The 20,119-nt window shown below is 44.6% G+C and overlaps 1 protein-coding gene across 17 annotated transcripts in view; it reads left to right on the top strand.

Annotated features, from left to right (window-relative positions):
* LOC106577074 (regulating synaptic membrane exocytosis protein 1) overlaps window positions 1-20,119 on the top strand; it is a 71,291-nt gene that overhangs the window by 27,204 nt on the left and 23,968 nt on the right. For 10 of the 17 annotated variants that reach the window (XM_045700831.1, XM_045700830.1, XM_045700829.1 and 7 more), the window contains exons 5-18: window positions 2,678-2,925; window positions 8,066-8,784; window positions 13,441-13,481; window positions 13,672-13,782; window positions 13,890-13,989; window positions 14,290-14,413; window positions 15,466-15,512; window positions 15,676-15,800; window positions 16,144-16,164; window positions 16,540-16,670; window positions 17,175-17,346; window positions 18,914-19,061; window positions 19,410-19,581; window positions 19,847-19,951. In XM_045700831.1, the coding sequence (XP_045556787.1) occupies window positions 2,678-2,925; window positions 8,066-8,784; window positions 13,441-13,481; window positions 13,672-13,782; window positions 13,890-13,989; window positions 14,290-14,413; window positions 15,466-15,512; window positions 15,676-15,800; window positions 16,144-16,164; window positions 16,540-16,670; window positions 17,175-17,346; window positions 18,914-19,061; window positions 19,410-19,581; window positions 19,847-19,951 (2,264 nt within the window). Of the gene's footprint in view, window positions 1-2,677; window positions 2,926-8,065; window positions 8,785-12,732; window positions 13,357-13,440; window positions 13,482-13,671; window positions 13,783-13,889; window positions 13,990-14,289; window positions 14,414-15,465; window positions 15,513-15,675; window positions 15,801-16,143; window positions 16,165-16,539; window positions 16,671-17,174; window positions 17,347-18,913; window positions 19,062-19,409; window positions 19,582-19,846; window positions 19,952-20,119 lie in introns of those variants that run through there. The other 7 variants (XM_045700824.1, XM_045700834.1, XM_045700822.1 and 4 more) reach the window with 6 other exon arrangements.

Below are 20,119 nucleotides of genomic sequence, written 5' to 3'. Positions count from 1 at the left end.
GAGTCTTATGGAATCCCCCCTGATTCCTCTCTGTCTGTTTCTAAGCCATAGTTTGTGTGTGATCCTGAACTTCACAGTTGGTCTGTCACTATTGGCTCAGTGCTTATCTTAATTACTTGTGATAATAATAGCTACTCACTATACACAACACAATGCTGTTCTCATATGTACCAAGTAAGTTGCTAACCAACTAATGATAAAGCAACTTGGGCTTTAAGTAATTATATCCATGTAAATTATTTTGATTTTAACAAACAAATGCAGTACTCTATGTATCAATTTCCTCCAGGTGATGTGGCTGGGTAATAACTGTTATAACCTATTACTTCAGGTGGTGTTGCCTGGGTAATAACTGTTATAACCTATTCCTCCAGGTGGTGTGACTGGGTAATACCTGTTATAACCTCTCCCTCCAGGTGATGTGGCTGGGTAATAACTGTTATAACCTATTACTCCAGGTGGTGTGACTGGGTAATAACTGTTATAACCTATTCCTCCAGGTGGTGTGACTGGGTAATAACTGTTATAACCTCTCCCTCCAGGTGATGTGGCTGGGTAATAACTGTTATAACCTATTCCTCCAGGTGATGTGGCTGGGTAATAACTGTTATAACCTATTCCTCCAGGTGATGTGGCTGGGTAATAACTGTTATAACCTCTTCCTCCAGGTGGTGTGACTGGGTAATAACTGTGTTATAACCTCTCCCTCCAGGTGATGTGGCTGGGTAATAACTGTGTTATAACCTCTTCCTCTAGGTGGTGTGACTGGGTAATAACTGTTATAACCTCTTCCTCCAGGTGATGTAGCTGGGTAATAACTGTGTTATAACCTCTTCCTCCAGGTGATGTGGCTGGGTAATAACTGTGTTATAACATCTTCCCCCAGGTGATGTGGCTGGGTAATAACTGTTATAACTTCTTCCTCCAGGTGATGTAGCTGGGTAATAACTATGTTATAACCTCTTCCCCCAGGTGATGTGGCTGGGTAATAACTGTTATAAACTCTTCCTCCAGGTGATGTAGCTGGGTAATAACTGTGTTATAACCTCTTCCTCCAGGTGATGTGGCTGGGTAATAACTGTGTTATAACCTCTTCCCCCAGGTGATGTGGCTGGGTAATAACTGTTATAACCTCTTCCTCCAGGTGATGTAGCTGGGTAATAACTATGTTATAACCTCTTCCCCCAGGTGATGTGGCTGGGTAATAACTGTTATAAACTCTTCCTCCAGGTGATGTAGCTGGGTAATAACTGTGTTATAACCTCTTCCTCCAGGTGATGTGGCTGGGTAATAACTGTGTTATAACCTCTTCCCCCAGGTGATGTGGCTGGGTAATAACTGTTATAACCTATTCCTCCAGGTGGTGTGACTTGGTAATAACTGTTATAACCTATTCCTTGCAGGTGGTGTGACTGGGTAATAACTGTGTTATAACCTCTTCCTCCAGGTGATATGGCTGGGTAATAACTGTGTTATTTACATTTACATTTACATTTTAGTCATTTAGCAGACGCTCTTATCCAGAGCGACTTACAGTAGTGAATGCATACATTTCATTTTTTTTTTTCTCTGTACTGGTCCCCGTGGGAATCGAACCCACAACCCTGGCGTTGCAAACACCATGCTCTACTAACTGAGCCACACGCGTTATAACCTCTTCCTCCAGGTGATGTGGCTGGGTAATAACTGTGTTATAACCTCTTCCTCCAGGTGATGTGGCTGGGTAATAACTGTGTTATAACCTCTTCCTCCAGGTAATGTGGCTGGGTAATAACTGTTATAACCTATTCCTCCAGCTGGTGTGACTTGGTAATAACTGTGTTATAACCTCTTCCTCCAGGTGATGTGGCTGGGTAATAACGGTGTTATAACCTCTTCCCCCAGGTGATGTGGCTGGGTAATAACTGTGTTATAACCTCTTCCTCCAGGTGATGTGGCTGGGTAATAACTGTTATAACCTCTCCCTCCAGGTGGTTTGACTGGGTAATAACTGTTATAACCTCTCCCTCCAGGTGATGTGGCTGGGTAATAACTGTTATAACCTCTCCCTCCAGGTGATGTGGCTGGGTAATAACTGTTATAACCTCTCCCTCCAGGTGATGTGGCTGGGTAATAACTGTTATAATCTCTCCCTCCAGGTGATGTGGCTGGGTAATAACGGTGTTATAACCTCTCCTCCAGGTGATGTAGCTGGGTAATAACTGTGTTATAACCTCTCCCTCCAGGTGATGTGGCTGGGTAATAACTGTTATAACTTCTTCCTCCAGGTGATGTGGCTGGGTAATACCTGTTATAACCTCTTCCTCCAGGTGATGTGGCTGGGTAATAACTGTTATAACCTCTCCCTCCAGGTGATGTGGCTGGGTAATAACTGTTATAACCTCTTCCTCCAGGTGATGAGGCTGGGTAATAACTGTTATAACCTCTTCCTCCAGGTGGTGTGACTGGGTAATAACTGTGTTATAACCTCTTTCTCCAGGTGATGTGGGTGTATAATAACTGTATAATAACCATATAATACATCTACGTATCTGTGTTCCTCCAGGTGATGTGGGTGTGTAATAACTGTATAATAACCATATAATACATCTACGTATCTGTGTTCCTCCAGGTGATGTGGGTTTGTAATAACTGTATAATAACCATATAATACATCTACGTATCTGTGTTCCTCCAGGTGATGTGGGTGTGTAATAACTGCCGTAAGCAGCAGGAGATCCTCACTAAGCCAGGGGAGTGGTTCTCAGGTCCAGGGAAGCCAGGTCTAGGCTCAGGCATCAGTGACCCGGCCATGTGTGGCCTGAACCCCGGTGACAAGAAGCTCCGTTCCCACTTCCAAGTCCCCCTGGGGCCCCTCGACCCCAATCACCCCGGTGACCCAGGACTGGCACCCGGAATGGACCCCCGCTCACGTAGCGAGCCGCCGTAAGCCCTGGCCATGAACACACCAATGGTTAACCTGTAAACCTCTACACTGCACCTTAGTGACTGCTGCCCTATATACATAGTCATTGAACACTGGTCACTTTAATAATGTTTACATATTTCATATGTACACTAAGAATACAAAACAATTAAGAACTACAGTTTGTTCGATGACACAGACTGACCAGTTGAATCCAGGTGAAAGCTATGATCCCATATTGATGTCACTTGTTAAATCCACGTCAATCAGTGTAAATAAATGGAATGAGACTTGAGACAATTTGAGACATGTTTTATGGATGTGTGCCATTCAGAGGGTGAATGGGCAAGACAAAAAATGTAAGTGCCTTTGAACAGGATATGATAGTAGGTGCCAGACACACCGGTTTTTGTCAAGAACTGCAACGCTGCTGGGTTTTTCACACTCAACAGTTTCCTGTGTGTATCAAGAATGGTCCACCACCCAAAGGACATCCAGCCAACTTGACACAACTGTGGGAAGCTTTGGAGTCAACATGGGCCAGCATCCCTGTGGAACGCTTTCAACACCTTGTAGAGGTCATGCCCCTAACTCAACATTAGGAAGGTGTTCTTATATTCAGTTTACTCAGTGTACGTACAGTGAGGGAAAAAAGTATTTGATCCCCTGCTGATTTTGTACGTTTGCCCACTGACAAAGAAATGATCAGTCTATAATTTTAATGGTAGGTTTATTTGAACAGTGGGAGACAGAATAACAACAAAAAAATCCAGAAAAACGCATGTAAAAAATTTTATAAATTGATTTGCATTTTAATGAGGGAAATAAGTATTTGACCCCTCTACAAAACATGACTTAGTACTTGGTGGCAAAACTCTTGTTGGCAATCACAGAGGTCAGACGTTTCTTGTAGTTGGCCACCAGGTTTGCACACATCTCAGGAGGGATTTTGTCCCACTCCTCTTTGCAGATCTTCTCCAAGTCATTAACGTTTCAAGGCTGACGTTTGGCAACTCGAACCTTCAGCCCCTCCACAGATTTTCTATGGGATTAAGGTCTGGAGACTGGCTAGGCCACTCCAGGACCTTAATGTGCTTCTTCTTGAGCCACTCCTTTGTTACCTTGGCCGTGTGTTTTGGGTCATTGTCATGCTGGAATACCCATCCACAACCCATTTTCAATGCCCTGGCTGAGAGAAGGAGGTTCTCACCCAAGATTTGACGGTACATGGCCCCGTCCATCGTCCCTTTGATGCGGTGAGGTTGTCCTGTCCCCTTAGCAGAAAAACACCCCCAAAGCATGTTTCCACCTCCATGTTTGATGGTGGGGATGGCATTCTTGGGGTTATAGGCAGCATTCCTCCTCCTCCAAACACGGCGAGTTGAGTTGATGCCAAAGAGCTCCATTTTGGTCTCATCTGACCACAACACTTTCACCCAGTTGTCCTCTGAATCATTCAAATGTTCATTGGCAAACTTCAGATGGGCATGTATATGTGCTTTCTTGAGCAGGGGGACCTGGCGGGCGCTGCAGGATTTCAGTCCTTCGCGGTGTAGTGTGTTACCAATTGTTTTCTTGGTGACTATGGTCCCAGCTGCCTTGAGATCATTGACAAGATCCTCCCGTGTAGTTCTGGGCTGATTCCTCACCGTTCTCATGATCTTTGCAACTCCACGAGGTGAGATCTTGCATGGAGCCCCAGGCCGAGGGAGATTGACAGTTCTTTTGTGTTTCTTCCATTTGCGAATAATCGCACCAACTGTTGTCACCTTCTCACCACGCTGCTTGGCGATGGTCTTGTAGCCCATTCCAGCCTTGTGTAGGTCTACAATCTTGTCCCTGACATCCTTGGAGAGCTCTTTGGTCTTGGCCATGGTGGAGAGTTTGGAATCTGATTGATTGATTGCTTCTGTGGACAGGTGTCTTTTATACAGGTAACAAGCTGAGATTAGGAGCACTCCCTTTAAGAGTGTGCTCCTAATCTCAGCTCGTTACCTGTATAAAAGACACCTGGGAGCCAGAAATCTTTCTGATTGAGAGGGGGTCAAATACTTATTTCCCTCATTAAAATGCAATCAATTTATAACATTTTTAACATGCGTTTTTCTGGATTTCTTTGTTGTTATTCTGTCTCTCACTGTTCAAATAAACCTACCATTAAAATTATAGACTGATCATTTCTTTGTCAGTGGGCAAATGTACAAAATCAACAGGGGATCAAATAATTTTTTCCCTCACTGTATATACTGTATTCTAGTCAAAGCTCATCCTATTTAACTACTACTGTACACACCTTTTTATATTCATATACTGTCCATACTGTCTGTACACACCATCATATACATACAGTGCATTCGGAAAGTATTCAGACCCCTTCACTTTTTCCACATTTTGTTACGTAACAGCCTTATTCTAAAATTGATTCAATTGTTTCCCCCCCATCAATCTACACACAATACCCCATAATGACAAAGCAAAAACTGTTTTTTAGAAAAGTTTGCAAATTTATATCACATTTATATAAGTATTCAGACCTTTTACTCAATACATTGTTCAAGCACCTTTGGCAGCGATTAAAGCCTAGAGTATTCTTGGGAATGACGCTACAAGCTTGGCACACCTGTATTTGGGGAGTTTCTCCCATTCTTCTCATCAGATCCTCTCAAGCTTTGTCAGGTTGGATGAGGACTGTCGCTGCACAGCTATTTTCAGGTCTCTCCAGAGATGTTAAATCAGGTTCAAGTCCGGGGTCTGGCTGGGCCACTCAATGACATTCACTTGTCCCTAACACACTCCTGCATTGTCTTTGCTGTGTGCTAGAGGTCGATCGATTAATCGGTATGGCCGATTAATTGGTGCCGATTTCAAGTTTCCATAACAATCGGTAATCTGCCTTTTTGGACGCTGATTATGGCCGATTACATTGCAATCCACGAGGAGACTGCGTGGCAGGCTGACCACCTGTTACGTAAGTGTAGCATCAAAAGGACCTTGTGGCTGCAAGGAGCCAAGGTAGTTGCTAGCTAGCATTAAACTTATCTTCTAAAAAACAATCAATAGTCACATAATCAGTAATTAACTACACATGGTTGATGATATTACTAGTTTAACTAGCTTGTTCTGCGTTTCATATAATCAATGCTGTGCCTGTTAATTTATCATTGAATCACAGCCTACTTCAACTTCGCCAAAAGGGTGATGATTTAACAAGCGCATTCGCGCAAAAAAGCACTGTCGTTTCACCAATGTACCTAACCATAAACATCAATGCCTTTCTTAAAATAAATACACAAGTATATTTTTAAACCTGCATATGTAGTTAAAAGAAATTCATGTTAGCAGGCAATATTAACTAGGGAAATTGTGTCACTTCTCTTGCTTTCAGTGCAAGCAGAGGCAGGGTACATGCAGCAGTTTGGGTCGCCTAGCTCGTTGCGAACTGTGTGAAGACCATTTCTTCCTAACAAAGACCGTAATTAATTTGCCAGAATTGTACATAATTATGACATAACATTGAAGGTTGTGCAATGTAATATCAATATTTAGAATTAGGGTTGCCACCCTTTCTATAAAATACGGAACGGTTCCGTATTTCACTGAAAGAATAAACGTTTTGTTTTTGAAATTATAGTTTCCGTATTTGACCATATTAATGACAAAAGGCTCGTATTTCTGTGTGTTTATTATAATTAAGTCTATGATTTGATATTTGATAAAGCAGTCTCACTGAGCGGTGATCGGCAGCAGCAGGCTCATAAGCATTCATTCAAACAGCACGTTACTGCGTTTGCCAGCAGCTCAATCATTGAAGCATAGCGCTGTTTATGACTTCAAGCCTATCAACTCCCGAGATTAGGCTGGCATTACTAAAGTGCCTATAAGAACATCCAATAGTCGCAGGTATATGAAATACAAATGGTATAGAGAAAATAGTCCTAGAATTCCTATAATAACTACAACCTTAAACTTCTTAACTGATCCTGACTAGTCTCCCATTCCCTGTCATTGAAAAACATCCCCACAAGCATGATGCTGCCACCAGCATGCTTCACCGTAGGGAAGGTGCCAGGTTTTCTCCAGACGGGACGCTTGGCATTCAGGCCAAAGAGTTCAATCTTGGTTTCATCAGACCTGAGAATCTTGTTTCTTATGGTCCGTCCTTTAGATGCCTCTTGGCAAACTCCAAGTGGGCCGTCGTGCCTTTTACTAAGAATGGTTGTCCTTCTGGAAGGTTCTCCCATCTCTGGAGCTCTGTCAGAGTCACCTCCCTGACCAAGGCCCTTCTCCCCCGATTGCTCAGTTTGGCCGGGCGGCCAGCTCTAGGAAGAGTCTTGGTGGTTCCAAACTTCTTCCATTTCAGAATGATGGAGGCCACTGTGTCCTTGGGGACCTTCAATGCTGCAGAAATGTTTTGGTACCCAGCCCCAGATCTGTGCCTCGACACAATCCTGTATCGGAGCTCTATGAACAATTCCTTGACCTCATGGCTTGGTTTTTGCTCTGACGTGTACCGTCAACTGTGGGACCTTATAGACAGGTGTGTGTCTTCCCAAATCATGTTCAATCAATTGCATTTACCACAGGTGGACTCCAATCAAGTTGTAGACACATGTCAAGGATAATCAATGGAAACAGGATGTATCTGAGCTCAATTTCGAGTCTCATAGAAAAGGGTCTGAGTACTTATGTAAATAAGGTATTTCTGTATTTTATTTGTAATAAATTGGCAACATTTCTAAACACCTGTTTTCGCTTTGTCATTATGAGTTGTTGTGTGTAGATTGATACAAATAATTTAATCAATTTTAGAATAAGGCTGCAACTTAACAAAATGTGGAAAAAGTCAAGGAGTCAGAATACTTTTCGAATACAGGGTATATATTTATATTCCAGACTCTGACATTGCTCGTTCTGATATTCATTTATTTTTATTTTGGGGATTTGTGTGTATTGTTTCACATTGTTAGGTGTTACTGCACTGTTGGAGCTAGGAACATAAGCATTTCACTGCACCTGTGAACACCTGCAAAATATGTGTATACTCGACCAATACAATTTTATTTTATTTTAACCTACTTAAACCTTACTCTAAACTGACATACACGTAATCCGTTCTCTCTCTCGCTCTCTCTCTCTCGTTCTCTCTCCTTCACCCACCAGGAGAAAGCCGGGCGATCAGAACGTTAAAGGTCGAGGTGAGCGTCGGCCGGGTCACCCCAGACTCCATACCCAGGTGTCAGTGGATCGGGACCAGTGGGAGCGGGAGCGGAGGGAGGGCCGACGGCTGAGTAAGGGCCGCTCTCTGGAACACGACCCTGTGGGAGTGGGGGTCCCCCGATGGACAGAGGAGGGCTACCACATAGACCCCAATGCCCCCCGACATTTAGCCCAGCCCCAGCCAGGGGAGCCACTGGGGGGCAGGCACCCTCTACAGCCCCAGGGGCGAGGCAGGGGGGTTGGGATGGGGATTGGGTTTGAGAGTGTTGGGGGCATTGGGGGCCAGCCCGAGGCTATGCTGTGCCAGAGGACGGTGGTGGGGGGCACTAGGGGGCCACAGGGCCATGGCCCTACACAGCTCCAGCCCCCAGAACTCAGGGAGCCCCCTGGGACAGGCCCGGGCCCCGGACCCGGTCAGGATCCCCTCCTGCGCCGGTCCAAACGGGAGAAGGCTGAAAGCATGCTGCGCAATGATTCGCTCAGCTCGGACCAGTCAGAGTCTCTGCGGCCGCCCCCGCCACGGCCCTACAAGTCAAAACGTGGCGGTGCCGGGAAGAGACAGACATCTGTCAGCAGCTCAGAGGAAGAGGGAGGGACCACGCCGGAGTATAGCAGCTGTGAGGATGCCGAGATTGAGAGTGTCAGCGAGAGAGGTGAGAGAGGTAAGAGAGGTGATAGAGGCTCCAGAGTCCAAGTTTCCCATAGACACAGATCTAGGTTCAGCTTAACCTCGCCAAATCTTAACCATAACCATGAAGGGACACAATGCAACACTAACTTCAGATCAGTTGCTAGGGCCAGCTTCCTCCCACTCTGTGAAAGAGCTTACCGATACTGTATGCATCCCACACTGCAGTGAAAGAGGTACGAGTGCGTAGTAAGACTGTGCACTCTCTTGTTTAGAAGACATGCTGGGCACAATGTAAAACACGGGGCTCTCTCATGGTGTGAGAAAGTGTGTGTGTGTGCTCACCTTTTAACACACTCACACGTTGCAGGTGATTGTAAATAGTAGCGACTAGTGAGCTGTTCAGGCTCAGTCTGCTTTCTTCATTGTAACATTCGAAACTCGAGGTCGCATTCTACTTCATTACAGGTAAGTAATCATAGGCTGTTCTTATGAGATTATTAGATGAAAGATAGTGGTATTTGACAAATTGTCTCAATGTGGAGGCATGTTCTTGGAGTCTATATATTAATGTATAGTGTACATATAATGTAATCATTGTACCTGATCTCAGATCGTTTTCTCGTGAGCAAACATGTTCAGTAAAATTATTCAGCGGATATGTTTTGGCTGTTGAGTGTGTGCGTTTGCGACGGCATTGTGTGTGTGCGTGCGCTTGTGTGCGTGCGCTTTTGTGTATATGATATTCTGGCCGTGGCTTGGCCCGAGGGTTTCAGGATAGGTTTACGCTGCCCTGACCACATGTGACCCTGGCTGACAGAGCTAGGACACAGACTGCAGCCCTGGAGCCATTGGAACAAACACTCGATGCTTCTGTAACATCGTCTCAGCTATGTGACTACTAATTTTAGTTTTAACCAGGCCCCTGTACCTAGCCATGTCCTAGCTATTTACCTTAGAATGTCCTACAGTACTAACTATAGGCCCAGACAGTCAGACTCTGTTATCCTGTATGTTTAGGACACACTGAGTGTACAAAACATTAAGGAACACCCGCTCTTTCCATGACATAGACTGTCCAGGTGAATCCAGGTGAAAGCTATGATCCCTTATTGATTTCACTTGTTAAATCCACTTCAATCAGTGTAGATGGAGGGAAGGAGACAGGTTAAAGAAGGATTTTTAAGCCTTGAGACAATTGAGACATGGATTGTGTATGTGTGCCATTCAGAGGGTGAGTGGGCAAGACAACATATTTAACAGTTCTTCAAGGATTTCTCAATTTTTCTTTGTGATTTCTGTGGCCAAAAATGCTTGATTTTGCGGTAGATTTTCTGAAATTGTGCGATACATTTTACGCAGTTTTTTTTATTACGTTAATTTCATATAAAGCAATAAAGTCATATGTGCTCAGCTTTAGGATGATTTTAAGCAGAATACATAAAACAAAAACAATTAGAAACATCAAAAGTTCTCAATTGTGTTTATTTTCCTGAACAAACAGCTCTGTCGTAATCCACTCACATTCACTCACACACACCTCTCCTCTCCATCAGGCTTGGGGCTTGCTATCAACACGAGATGTACCTCCCATTCCCTCTCTCTCTCTCTCTCTCTCTCTCACTCAAAAAATTGATTCAAAGCTGATCAATCGCTTTCAATTTGAGGATCGATATTTCTAATAAGTTGTCTTCAAAATTCTTGAGATTGTGATTTTTTCTGAAAGGGTTGTAAGGGAGATAAAGAACAGAAAACGTAAAAATAGAGTATTGTGGTTGATATGTTCTATTCCATTTTTTTTAATCCAGAAAGATTGTGTTTTTTTGATCCGTATTAAATTTTACAGAGAGTTTAAAACGGCAAAGCTGATAAATTGCACTCAGTGCTTTGAGCAGCGCTCTCCATAGACAGAATGGGGAGAGCAAAGTGCCGACCACCTTACTAAAACCAAGGTTAGCACAGTAAAAGTTTGAATAAAACGCCACTCACCTTGATTCTTCCAGCGCTTGCCATAGTCTTCCCTGCTACCACTTCAGTCATGATGATCTGCCTTTGCTGTGAGAACTGTTCTGACATTCTCATATGCTTTGCTGATTCCAAGAGACTGTTGATTGTCGACTTTCTCTTGTTTCCAAAAACATTTGGAAATTGTTTTGCACGGCCGTTAGCTGTTTTTGTTGGCAAATGAGATTGATTTCTGTTCATTGTACTGCCTGTCAGCCATCAACAATCACCCATCATCTTCGCACATGAATACGCTGACAGGCCAGGGGGGAAAAAATGTTGTGGACATGTGGTTGGATTGGGCCATTTTCCACGGTAACAGTGCAGTAATTGGTCAAAATTACGAACCCGCTTTTGATTGGACCCTTTTATGCGCTATAATTGCGGGGATTGGTCAAAATTGTGAGCTCTCACATAATATGCGCTGATTGGTTGATTTTGCATTGAATTATGGGATCGCAGAATCGCGGAATCCTAGAAGGACTGATTTAAGTGCCTTTGAACGGGGTATGGTAGTAGGAGGTACCAGGCACACCGGCTTGGGTCAAGAACTGCAACACAACTGGATTTTGATGCTCAACAGTTTCCGTCTGTATCAAGAATGGTCCACCAGCCAAAGGACATCCAGCCAACTTGAAGAAACAATGAAAAGCATTTGAGTCAACATGGGCCAGCATCCCTGTGGAAGACTTTCAACACCTTGTAGAGTACACGCCCTGACTAATTGAGGCTGCTCTGAGGGCAAAGGGGGATGGTCCTCAATATTAGGAAGGTGTTCTTAATTTTTTGTTAACTCTGTAGATACATCACATTTTCTAGAAGGAGAACACTACATGACCAAAAGTATGTGGACACCTGCTCGTCGAACATCTCAGTCCAAAATAATGGGTATTAATATGGAGTTGGTCCCCCTTTTGCAGCTATAACAGCCTCTACTCTTCTGAGAAGGCTTTCCACTAGATGTCAGAACATTGCTGCGGGGACTTGCTTCCATTCAGCCACACGAGCATTAGTGAGGTCGGCACAGATGTTGGGCGATTAGGCCTGGCTTACAGTCGGTACTCCAATTCATCTCAAAGTTGTTCAATGGGGTTGAGGTCAGGGCTCTGTGCAGGCCAGTCAAGTTCTTCCACACCAATCTCGATAAACCATTTATGTATGGACCCCGCTTTGTGCACGGGGGCATTGTCATGCTGAAACAGGAAAGGGCCTTCTCCAAACTGTTGCCACAAAGTTGGAAGCACAGAATCGTCTGGAATGTCATTGTATGCTGTAGAGTTAAGATTTCCCTTCACTGGAACTAAAGGGCCTAGCCCGAACCATGAAGAACAGCCCCAGACCATTATTCCTCCTCCACCAAACTTCACAGTTGGCACTATGCATTCGGGCAGGTAGCGTTCTCCTGCCATCCACCAAACCCAAATTCGTCCGTCGGACTGCCAGATGGTGAAGCGTGATTCACCACTCTAGAGAACCTGTTTCCACTGCTCCAGAGTCCGATGGCGGCGAGCTTTACACTACTCCAGCCGACTCTTTGCATTGCGCATGGTGATCTTAGGCTTGTGTGAGGCTGCTTGGCCATGGAAACCTCGACGACCAGTTCTTGTGCTGACATTGCTTCCAGAGGCAGTTCGGAACTTGGTAGTGAATGTTGCAACAGAGAACAGATAAATTTTACACGCTACGCTCTTCAGCACTCGGCGGTCCTATTAGCGGTTGAGCCATCGTTGCTCCTAGACGTTTCCACTTCACAATAACAACACTTACAGTTGACCGGGGCAGCTCTAGCAGTGCAGAAATATGACATAGTCACTTGTTGGAGAGGTGGCATCCTATGACGGTGCCACGTTAAAAGTCACTGAGCTCTTCAGTAAGGCCATTCTATTGCCAATGTTTGTCTAAGGAGATTGAATGGTTCTGTGGTCGATTTTATACACCTGTCAGCAACGGGTGTGGCTGAAATAGACGAATCCACTAATTTGAAGAGGTGTCCACATACTTTTGTATATATAGTCTACTACTATATACACGGCACTGTGAAGAATAGGCTTCAGTCCGCTTTCATTTCATGCCATTTGTTCCACATGCCAATCTAGATTGAAACCAGACAAAGCTCTCTAATGGCTAATAGATCATATGAGAGAGGAAGAGGAGATTTGTCAAAACTAGTTCTAAACATACCAGTGCAGTAGCGAGCCATGTTTCCTTTTTTAGCTCGGACCGAGGCGGATTAAGATGCTTGTGTTGGCACAGGAGGAGTGTTCAGGCATTTAAATCATTCTGTGACTGCATGTGCACACACTTTTAGTTTGTAGGTGCGTCACGACGTACGTAAGTACAACAGTAATGAGGTTACATATTTCCTTCCTTTTACTAGACTTTCTAGTGAAAGTTTGCTCGACAACCACGAAGAGCTCAACAAACATACATCACGTGTAGACTCTTTCTTTCTCAATCTCTAAGAGGAGTAGGTCGTCAAGTCCTGGGTGATTCTGGTGAAGTGGAGCTAAATATTCAATAAACTCTGTGCTGCTTCTGTAAACAGAGTTGTTACAAAGGAGGTCCAGATCTGGCTCTGTTGTGTATAGTGTTAGTTGAGCTGGTATGTGCAGTGCGTGTGTGTGGGTGTGTGTACGTCTCCTTCTGTCTTCTTCTCCTGTTTGAGTTGATCTCTTCTCTCATATAGGGGACTGGGAGTGCTACCCGCTGGACCCCACTGTGTGGCATGTAAGTGACTGATTTCTATTTTTCTATCTGTTGAAGTGAGTGTGTGTTTGTGTCTGTCTATTTTTTTACAATGTGTGTCTTTATATGTAGTGTGTGTGGAGACAGATAGAGACAAAGAGAGAGACAGAGGGAAAGAGGGGGTAATGTGCTTGCTCCCAGGCTGCTGATTGAATCAGTGTGTTGTTCACAGCATCCGGTGACATGGCAGCCGTCCAAAGAGGGTGACCACCTAATTGGCCGAATCACCCTGAGCAAGAGGAGTGCTATGCCCAAAGAGGCCGGAGCACCGCTGGGGCTGAAGGTCAGAGCTCACACCAGACACAACCACACTGTGGCTAGACTGTTTTTGTGTGTGTGTGTGTACATGACTATGTGTGTTTGTGTGTATGTGCGCATGTCTTTTCTCAGGTGGTTGGGGGAAGGGTCACAGAGGCGGGCAGACTGGGAGCCTTCATCACTGTAGTCAAGAAGGGCAGTCTGGCCGACATCGTGGGACACCTTCGAGCAGGTATGCAAATAGGGTGTGTGTGTGGTGTGTGTGTCAGTGGAGGCTGGTGGGAGGAGCTATAGGAGGATGGGCTCATTGTAATGGCTAGAATGGAATAAATGGAACAAAGTCAAACGTGTGGTTTCCATATGCTTGATGTGTTCAATACGGTTCCATTTATTTTATTCCATTCCAGCCATTACAATGAGCCCGTCCTCCTAAAGCTCATCCCACCAGCCTCCTCTGGTTTGTGTAAGTGTGAGTACACGCGTGTGTATGTGTGTAGGTTTTGAAGAATGACAGGTCATTGTGTATTTTCAGGGGATGAGGTTCTGCAGTGGAACGGCAAGATGTTGCCAAGAGCAACTCAGAAAGAAGTTTATAATATCATTCTCAATTCCCAAGCAGAACCTCAAGTGGAACTAGTGGTGTCCCGGCCCATTGGGTAAGTCAGGAATAAGAGACTCTTTGATGAAAAGACACCGAACCCTGATAGATACTCTCTGATCAAATCTGTGTATTTAGTACTGGTGAGATAATGCTTAGGTTAGTCCTTAGCCAATTTAGTCCCCCCCCTTTCTTTCCAAATTGTATGTTCATACACTTCCCCCTCATGGATTTACAAGGAATGTACTGGTGTAAGAATTAGGGTGGAAACTCGCTTCAAACTATTCAAAACATCAATCCGATGCTTTACATTTTTTTAAGGTTGAGTGAATGAGTGCACTTTGAGGAGAAGGGGATGAAACAGAATTGGTCCCAATTGAATTGAGTTTCATTGTTCACACACTCCATCCACATACAGTACCAGTCAAAAGTATTGACACACCTACTTATTCAAGGGTTTTTCTTTATTTTGAATATTTTCTATATTGTAGAATAATTGCGAAGACATCAAAACTATGAATTTACACATGTGGAATCATGTTGTAACTAAAAAAAAGTGTTAAACTAAAATGTATTTTAAAGTAGCCACCCTTTGCCTTGATGACAGCTTTGCAATCTCTTGGCATTCTCTCTTGAGTAGGTGTGTCCAAACTTTTGATTGGTACTGTACATACATTTTGAACAGTTGTCTCTTTCTGACTTGTCTTGCTCCTTCCTAAAAAATATATATTTATTTCCAAACACTTGCGAAGGGTGTATAAAGTCTATCAGTAAGTAAAGCTACAGTATTAGAGTCCCCTTCCAACCCAAATTACCCAAGCCCCCCCCCCACCCCACCCCACCCCACCCCACCCCCTGTGACCGTAGAGCTGAGGAATGCCCAAATTAGTAGACGCAATGAGGGATTGTAAAAATGTATACTGGGTTGTAACATTTTTGTTTATTTATCCTAGTCCTTTTACATTGACCCTACTCTTCCCTTCTGTTTTTACCTACCAATATGTTGCAGTCAAGGCAACGCTTAACAATGGTGTCTGTGGACTTGTGTTATACTGTCCTGTCAGATTGTAGTGTGACTTTTGACTGATATGTCTCTTTGGTTGATTACAGTGATATCCCAAGAATCCCAGACACGTCCCACCCTCCATTAGAATCTAGTAGGTATCTCCTCTGGTCTCTCTCTCTCTCTCTCTCTCTCTCTCTCTCTCTCTCTCTCTCTCTCTCTGTCTCTCTGTCTCTCTGCTACACTGTATCTCTCTTTCTTGTCAAACCTAGTTGTTAGGGGTTTAACTGGGCGAGATGCGTCTTGTCTTATTTCTGCCCTCACAGCAGGTTCCAGTTCATTTGAGTCCCAGAAGATGGAGCGGCCATCTATATCGGTCATGTCCCCCACCAGCCCCAGTACACTTAGAGACCACCCACAGCAAATGCCTGGACAGCTTGCAGTGAGTATACACCAACAGCTGTGTGTGTGTGTGTGTGTGTGTGTGTGTGTGTGTGTGTGTGTGTGTGTGTGTGTGTGTGTGTGTGTGTGTGTGTGTGTGTGTGTGTGTGTGTGCATGTGCGTGCACGTGTGTGTGTACGCACTCAAACATTTGGGATTATTATGCATTTGTATGTGTTAGTAATCTGGTTTATGGTGATCATTTCCATTGTGTGTGTGTGTGTGTGTGTGTGTGTGTGTGTGTGTGTGTGTGTGTGTGTGTGTGTGTGTGTGTGTGTGTGTGTGTGTGTGTGTGTGTGTGTGTTTCTGTATGTGTGTGTGTGTGTTTGTGTGTGTGTTTTCAGGTACTGCCCGGACAACTTTTAGTGAGTCCATACCAAAGGATTGTCATGTATCATCAGTGCAGATATTTGGGGTTGTGATATATTTAAGCAATAAGGCCCGAGGGGGTGTGGTATACGCCCAATATACCACATACCACATACCACAAACTCCCGAGGTGCCTTATTGCTACTATAAACTGGTTACCAATATAATTAGAGCAGTAAAAATGAATGTTTTGTCATACTCGTGGTATACGGTCTGATATACCACGGCTGTCAGCCAATAAGCATTCAGGGGTCGAACCACCCAGTTTATAATTCTATATAGTCTGTAGCCTACATCATGCCATTTAAGATGGGACTTTAAGATTGGCTCCTACTGATCATGTATGTGTGTGTATCCATGTGTGTGTTCAGGTCAAGCTGTGGTATGATAAGGTGGGACACCAGCTGATTGTGAACGTGGTACAGGCTACAGAGCTGCCTCCCCGCCCGGACGGGCGACCCAGAAACCCCTACGTCAAAATGTACTTCCTGCCAGACCGAAGGTACGTTAACAAGGTCTATCACTAACAGACTTTCACATAAAAGAGGCTGTAGATAGGAAGAAACCAACAACAAATGTTAACTCCTCTGTGTGTGTGGGTGTGTGTGTGTGTGTGTGTGTGTGTGTGTGTGTGTGTGTCTGTGTGTGTCTGTGTCTGTGTGTGTGTGTGTGTGTGTGTGTGTGTGTCTGTGTCTGTGTCTGTCTGTGTCTGTCTGTGTCTGTGTCTGTGTGTGTGTGTGTCTGTGTCTGTGTGTGTGTGTGTGTGTGTGTGTGTGTGTGTGTGTGTGTGTGTGTGTGTGTGTGTGTGTGTGTGGCGCATTCTTGAGGGAGCTTGCAAGTAAGCATTTCGCTGCACCGTTTATACCTGCTGTAAACTGTGTATGTGACAAATAAATGCTAATTTGATTTGGTGTGTGTGTGTGTGTGTGTGTGTGTGTGTGTGTGTGTGTGTGTGTGTGTGTGTGTGTGTGTGTGTGTGTGTGTGTGTGTGTGTGTGTGGGGGCAGCGATAAGAGCAAGCGGAGGACTAAGACAGTGAAGAAGAGTGGAGAGCCAAAGTGGAACCAGACGTTTGTGTACTCCCACATCCACCGCAGAGACTTTCGCCAACACATGCTAGAGCTGACCGTGTGGGACCAGCCTCGCTTACCTGACGAGAATAGCATGTTCATGGGAGAGGTACAGACACACACACACAGACAAACACACAGACACACACAGGAATCAAATCAAATATTATTGGTTACATAGACATATTTAGCAGATGTAGCGAAATGCTTGTGTTCCTAGCTCCAACAGTGCAGTAGTATCTAACGATTGACAACAATACACACACATCTAAAAGTAAAATAATGGAATTAAGAAATATATAAATATTAGGATGAGCAATGCCGAAATGGTATTGACTAAAATACAGTAGAATACACTTACAGTGCATTCAGAAAGTATTCAGACCCTTGACTTTTTCCACATTTTGTTACATTACAGCCTTATTCTAAAATGGATGAAATCGTTTTTTCCCCTCATCAATCTACACACAATACCCCATAATGACAAAGCAAAAACTGTTTTAAAAATTTTTTTGCAAACATGATAACAATAAAAAACTGGAATATGGCATTTACATAATTATTCAGACCCTTTACTCAGTACGTTGTTGAACCACCTTTGGCAGTGATTACAGCGTTGAGTCTTCTTGGGTATGATGCTACAAGCTTGGCACACCTGTATTTGGGGAGTTTCACCCATTCTTCTCTGCAGATCCTTACATGCTCTGTCACGTTGGATGGGGAGCGTCGCTGAACAGCTATTTTCAGGTCTCATGGTCTGAGAGTGTTTAGGTGCCTATTGGCAAACACCAAGCGGGCTGTCAGGTGCCTTTTACTGAAAGACACATTTTACTGGCTTCCGTCTGGCCACTCTATCATAAAGGCTTGATTGGTGGAGTGCTGCAGAGATGGTTGTCCTTCTAGAAGGTTCTCCGATCTCCACAGATAAACCCTGGAGCTCTGTCAGAGTGACCATCAGGTTCTTGGTCACCTCCCTGACAAAGCCCTTCTCCCCCGATTGCTCAGTTTGGCCAGGCAGCCAGCTCTAGGAAGAGTCTTGGTGGTTCCAAACTTCTTCCATTTAAAAATGATGTAACGCATCACAATGTGGAAAAGAATCAAGCGGTCTGAATACTTTCTGAATGCACTGTGCATATGAAATGTGTAAAGCATTATGTAAACATTATTAAACTGACTAGTGTTCCATTATTAAAGTGACCAGTGATTCCATGTCTATGTACATAGGGCAGCAGCCTATAAGATGCAGGGTTGACTAACCAAGTGGTAACTGGCTAGTGATGGCTAATTAACGGTCTGATGGCCTTGAGATAGAAACTGCTTTTCAGTCTCTAGGTCCCATCTTTGATGCACCTGTACTGACCTCGCCTTCTGGATGATAGCGGGGTGAACAGGCCATGGCTCGGGTGGTTGATGTCCTTGATGATCTTTCTGGCTTTCCTGTGACATCGGGTGCTGTAGGTGTCCTGGAGGGCAGGCAGTGTGCCCCCGGTGATGTTTTAGGCAGACCGCACCACCCTCTGGAGAGCCCTGCGGTTGCGTGCGGTGCAGTTGCCGAACCAGGCGGTGATACAGCCCGACAGGATGCTTTCAATTGTGCATCTAGGAGTGGATGAATTGCTGTCATTGGCCTTGTGTGTAACTGATTGATCTTGTTTATATTGGTTACGTATGTCTAGATCCTAATAGAGCTGGAGACAGCCCCGTTGGATGACAAGCCTCACTGGTACAAGCTGCAGACCCACGACGTGTCGTCTATCCCCCTGCCCTGGCCATCCCCTTACATGCCCCGCAGAAATACAGACACACCCAGCAAGAAGCTGCAGCGTAAGTCACAGACAGATGCATGTGCGATGTGTGTTCACAATATATCTCTTTGTTATCTCTGTGGTCTACTTACCCTATTGTGTGTGTGTGTGTGTGTGTGTGTGTGTGTGTGTGTGTGTGTGTGTGTGTGTGTGTGTGTGTGTGTGTGTGTGTGTGTGTGTGTGTGTGTGTGTGTGTGTGTTTGAGATATTACTGAGATATTACAAAAAAAATATAATGAAGTTTATATAGACATTTCAAAATCTCATAAATGTCAACTTGCCTGCAATTGTGCCAGTTTGGTACAATATATCGTATGTATGTTTGCTTTTATGAACACATCTTCTCTCCCCCTGTGGGTGTGTGTAGCTGCCGAGAGGGGTTCGCGGGAGAGGGGGAGGCAGCAGAAGGATCCCCACGCCACTACTCTGGAGGTGCCGGAGCAGAAGAGGACACCCCAGCATCGCTCTCGATCTGTCTCTCCTCACAGAGAGGAACAGGGCAGGGGGCGATCACGACCCGCCAATGTGCCCACCCAGAGGTGAGAGGAGAGGAGAGGGGGAAGAAGGGGTGTTGATGAAGAAGAAGGGGGAGGAGAGGGAGGAGAAAACTTGAAGGACCACTTTTTGTTTTGGCATTTTCGTGATCCAGAACAAGTAGCGCTGAGAATATTGCTTTTACTATTATCACTGCCAACACAGCCAACTTGTACGGTGTTACCACAGCTAAAAGCCTTGTTCTCCCCCCTTATCTCTTTCCAACTCTCTCCCTGTCCCATATCTCCATATCTCTCGCCTCTGTATCAGGAGTTTGGATGATGAGATCCACCATAGTAGGAGGTCTCGTTCTCCCACCCGCTACTACGACTCTACCAGAGGACACTACCAGGAGCAGGACTATGTAGATGACAGGTGTGTGTTTCTGTGTGTTTGTGTGTGTGTGTGTGTGTGTATGTATGTATGTATGTATGTATGTATGTATGTATGTATGTATGTATGTATGTATGTATGTGTGTGTGTGTGTGTGTGTGTGTGTGTGTGTGTGTGTGTGTGTGTGTGTGTGTGTGTGTGTGTGTGTGT

Source organism: Salmo salar, chromosome ssa18, assembly GCF_905237065.1.
Source record: "Salmo salar chromosome ssa18, Ssal_v3.1, whole genome shotgun sequence".
NCBI lineage: Eukaryota > Metazoa > Chordata > Actinopteri > Salmoniformes > Salmonidae > Salmo > Salmo salar.
The sequence above is the reverse complement of the archived record's forward strand: the minus strand, read 5'-3'. Positions and strand labels throughout refer to the sequence as shown.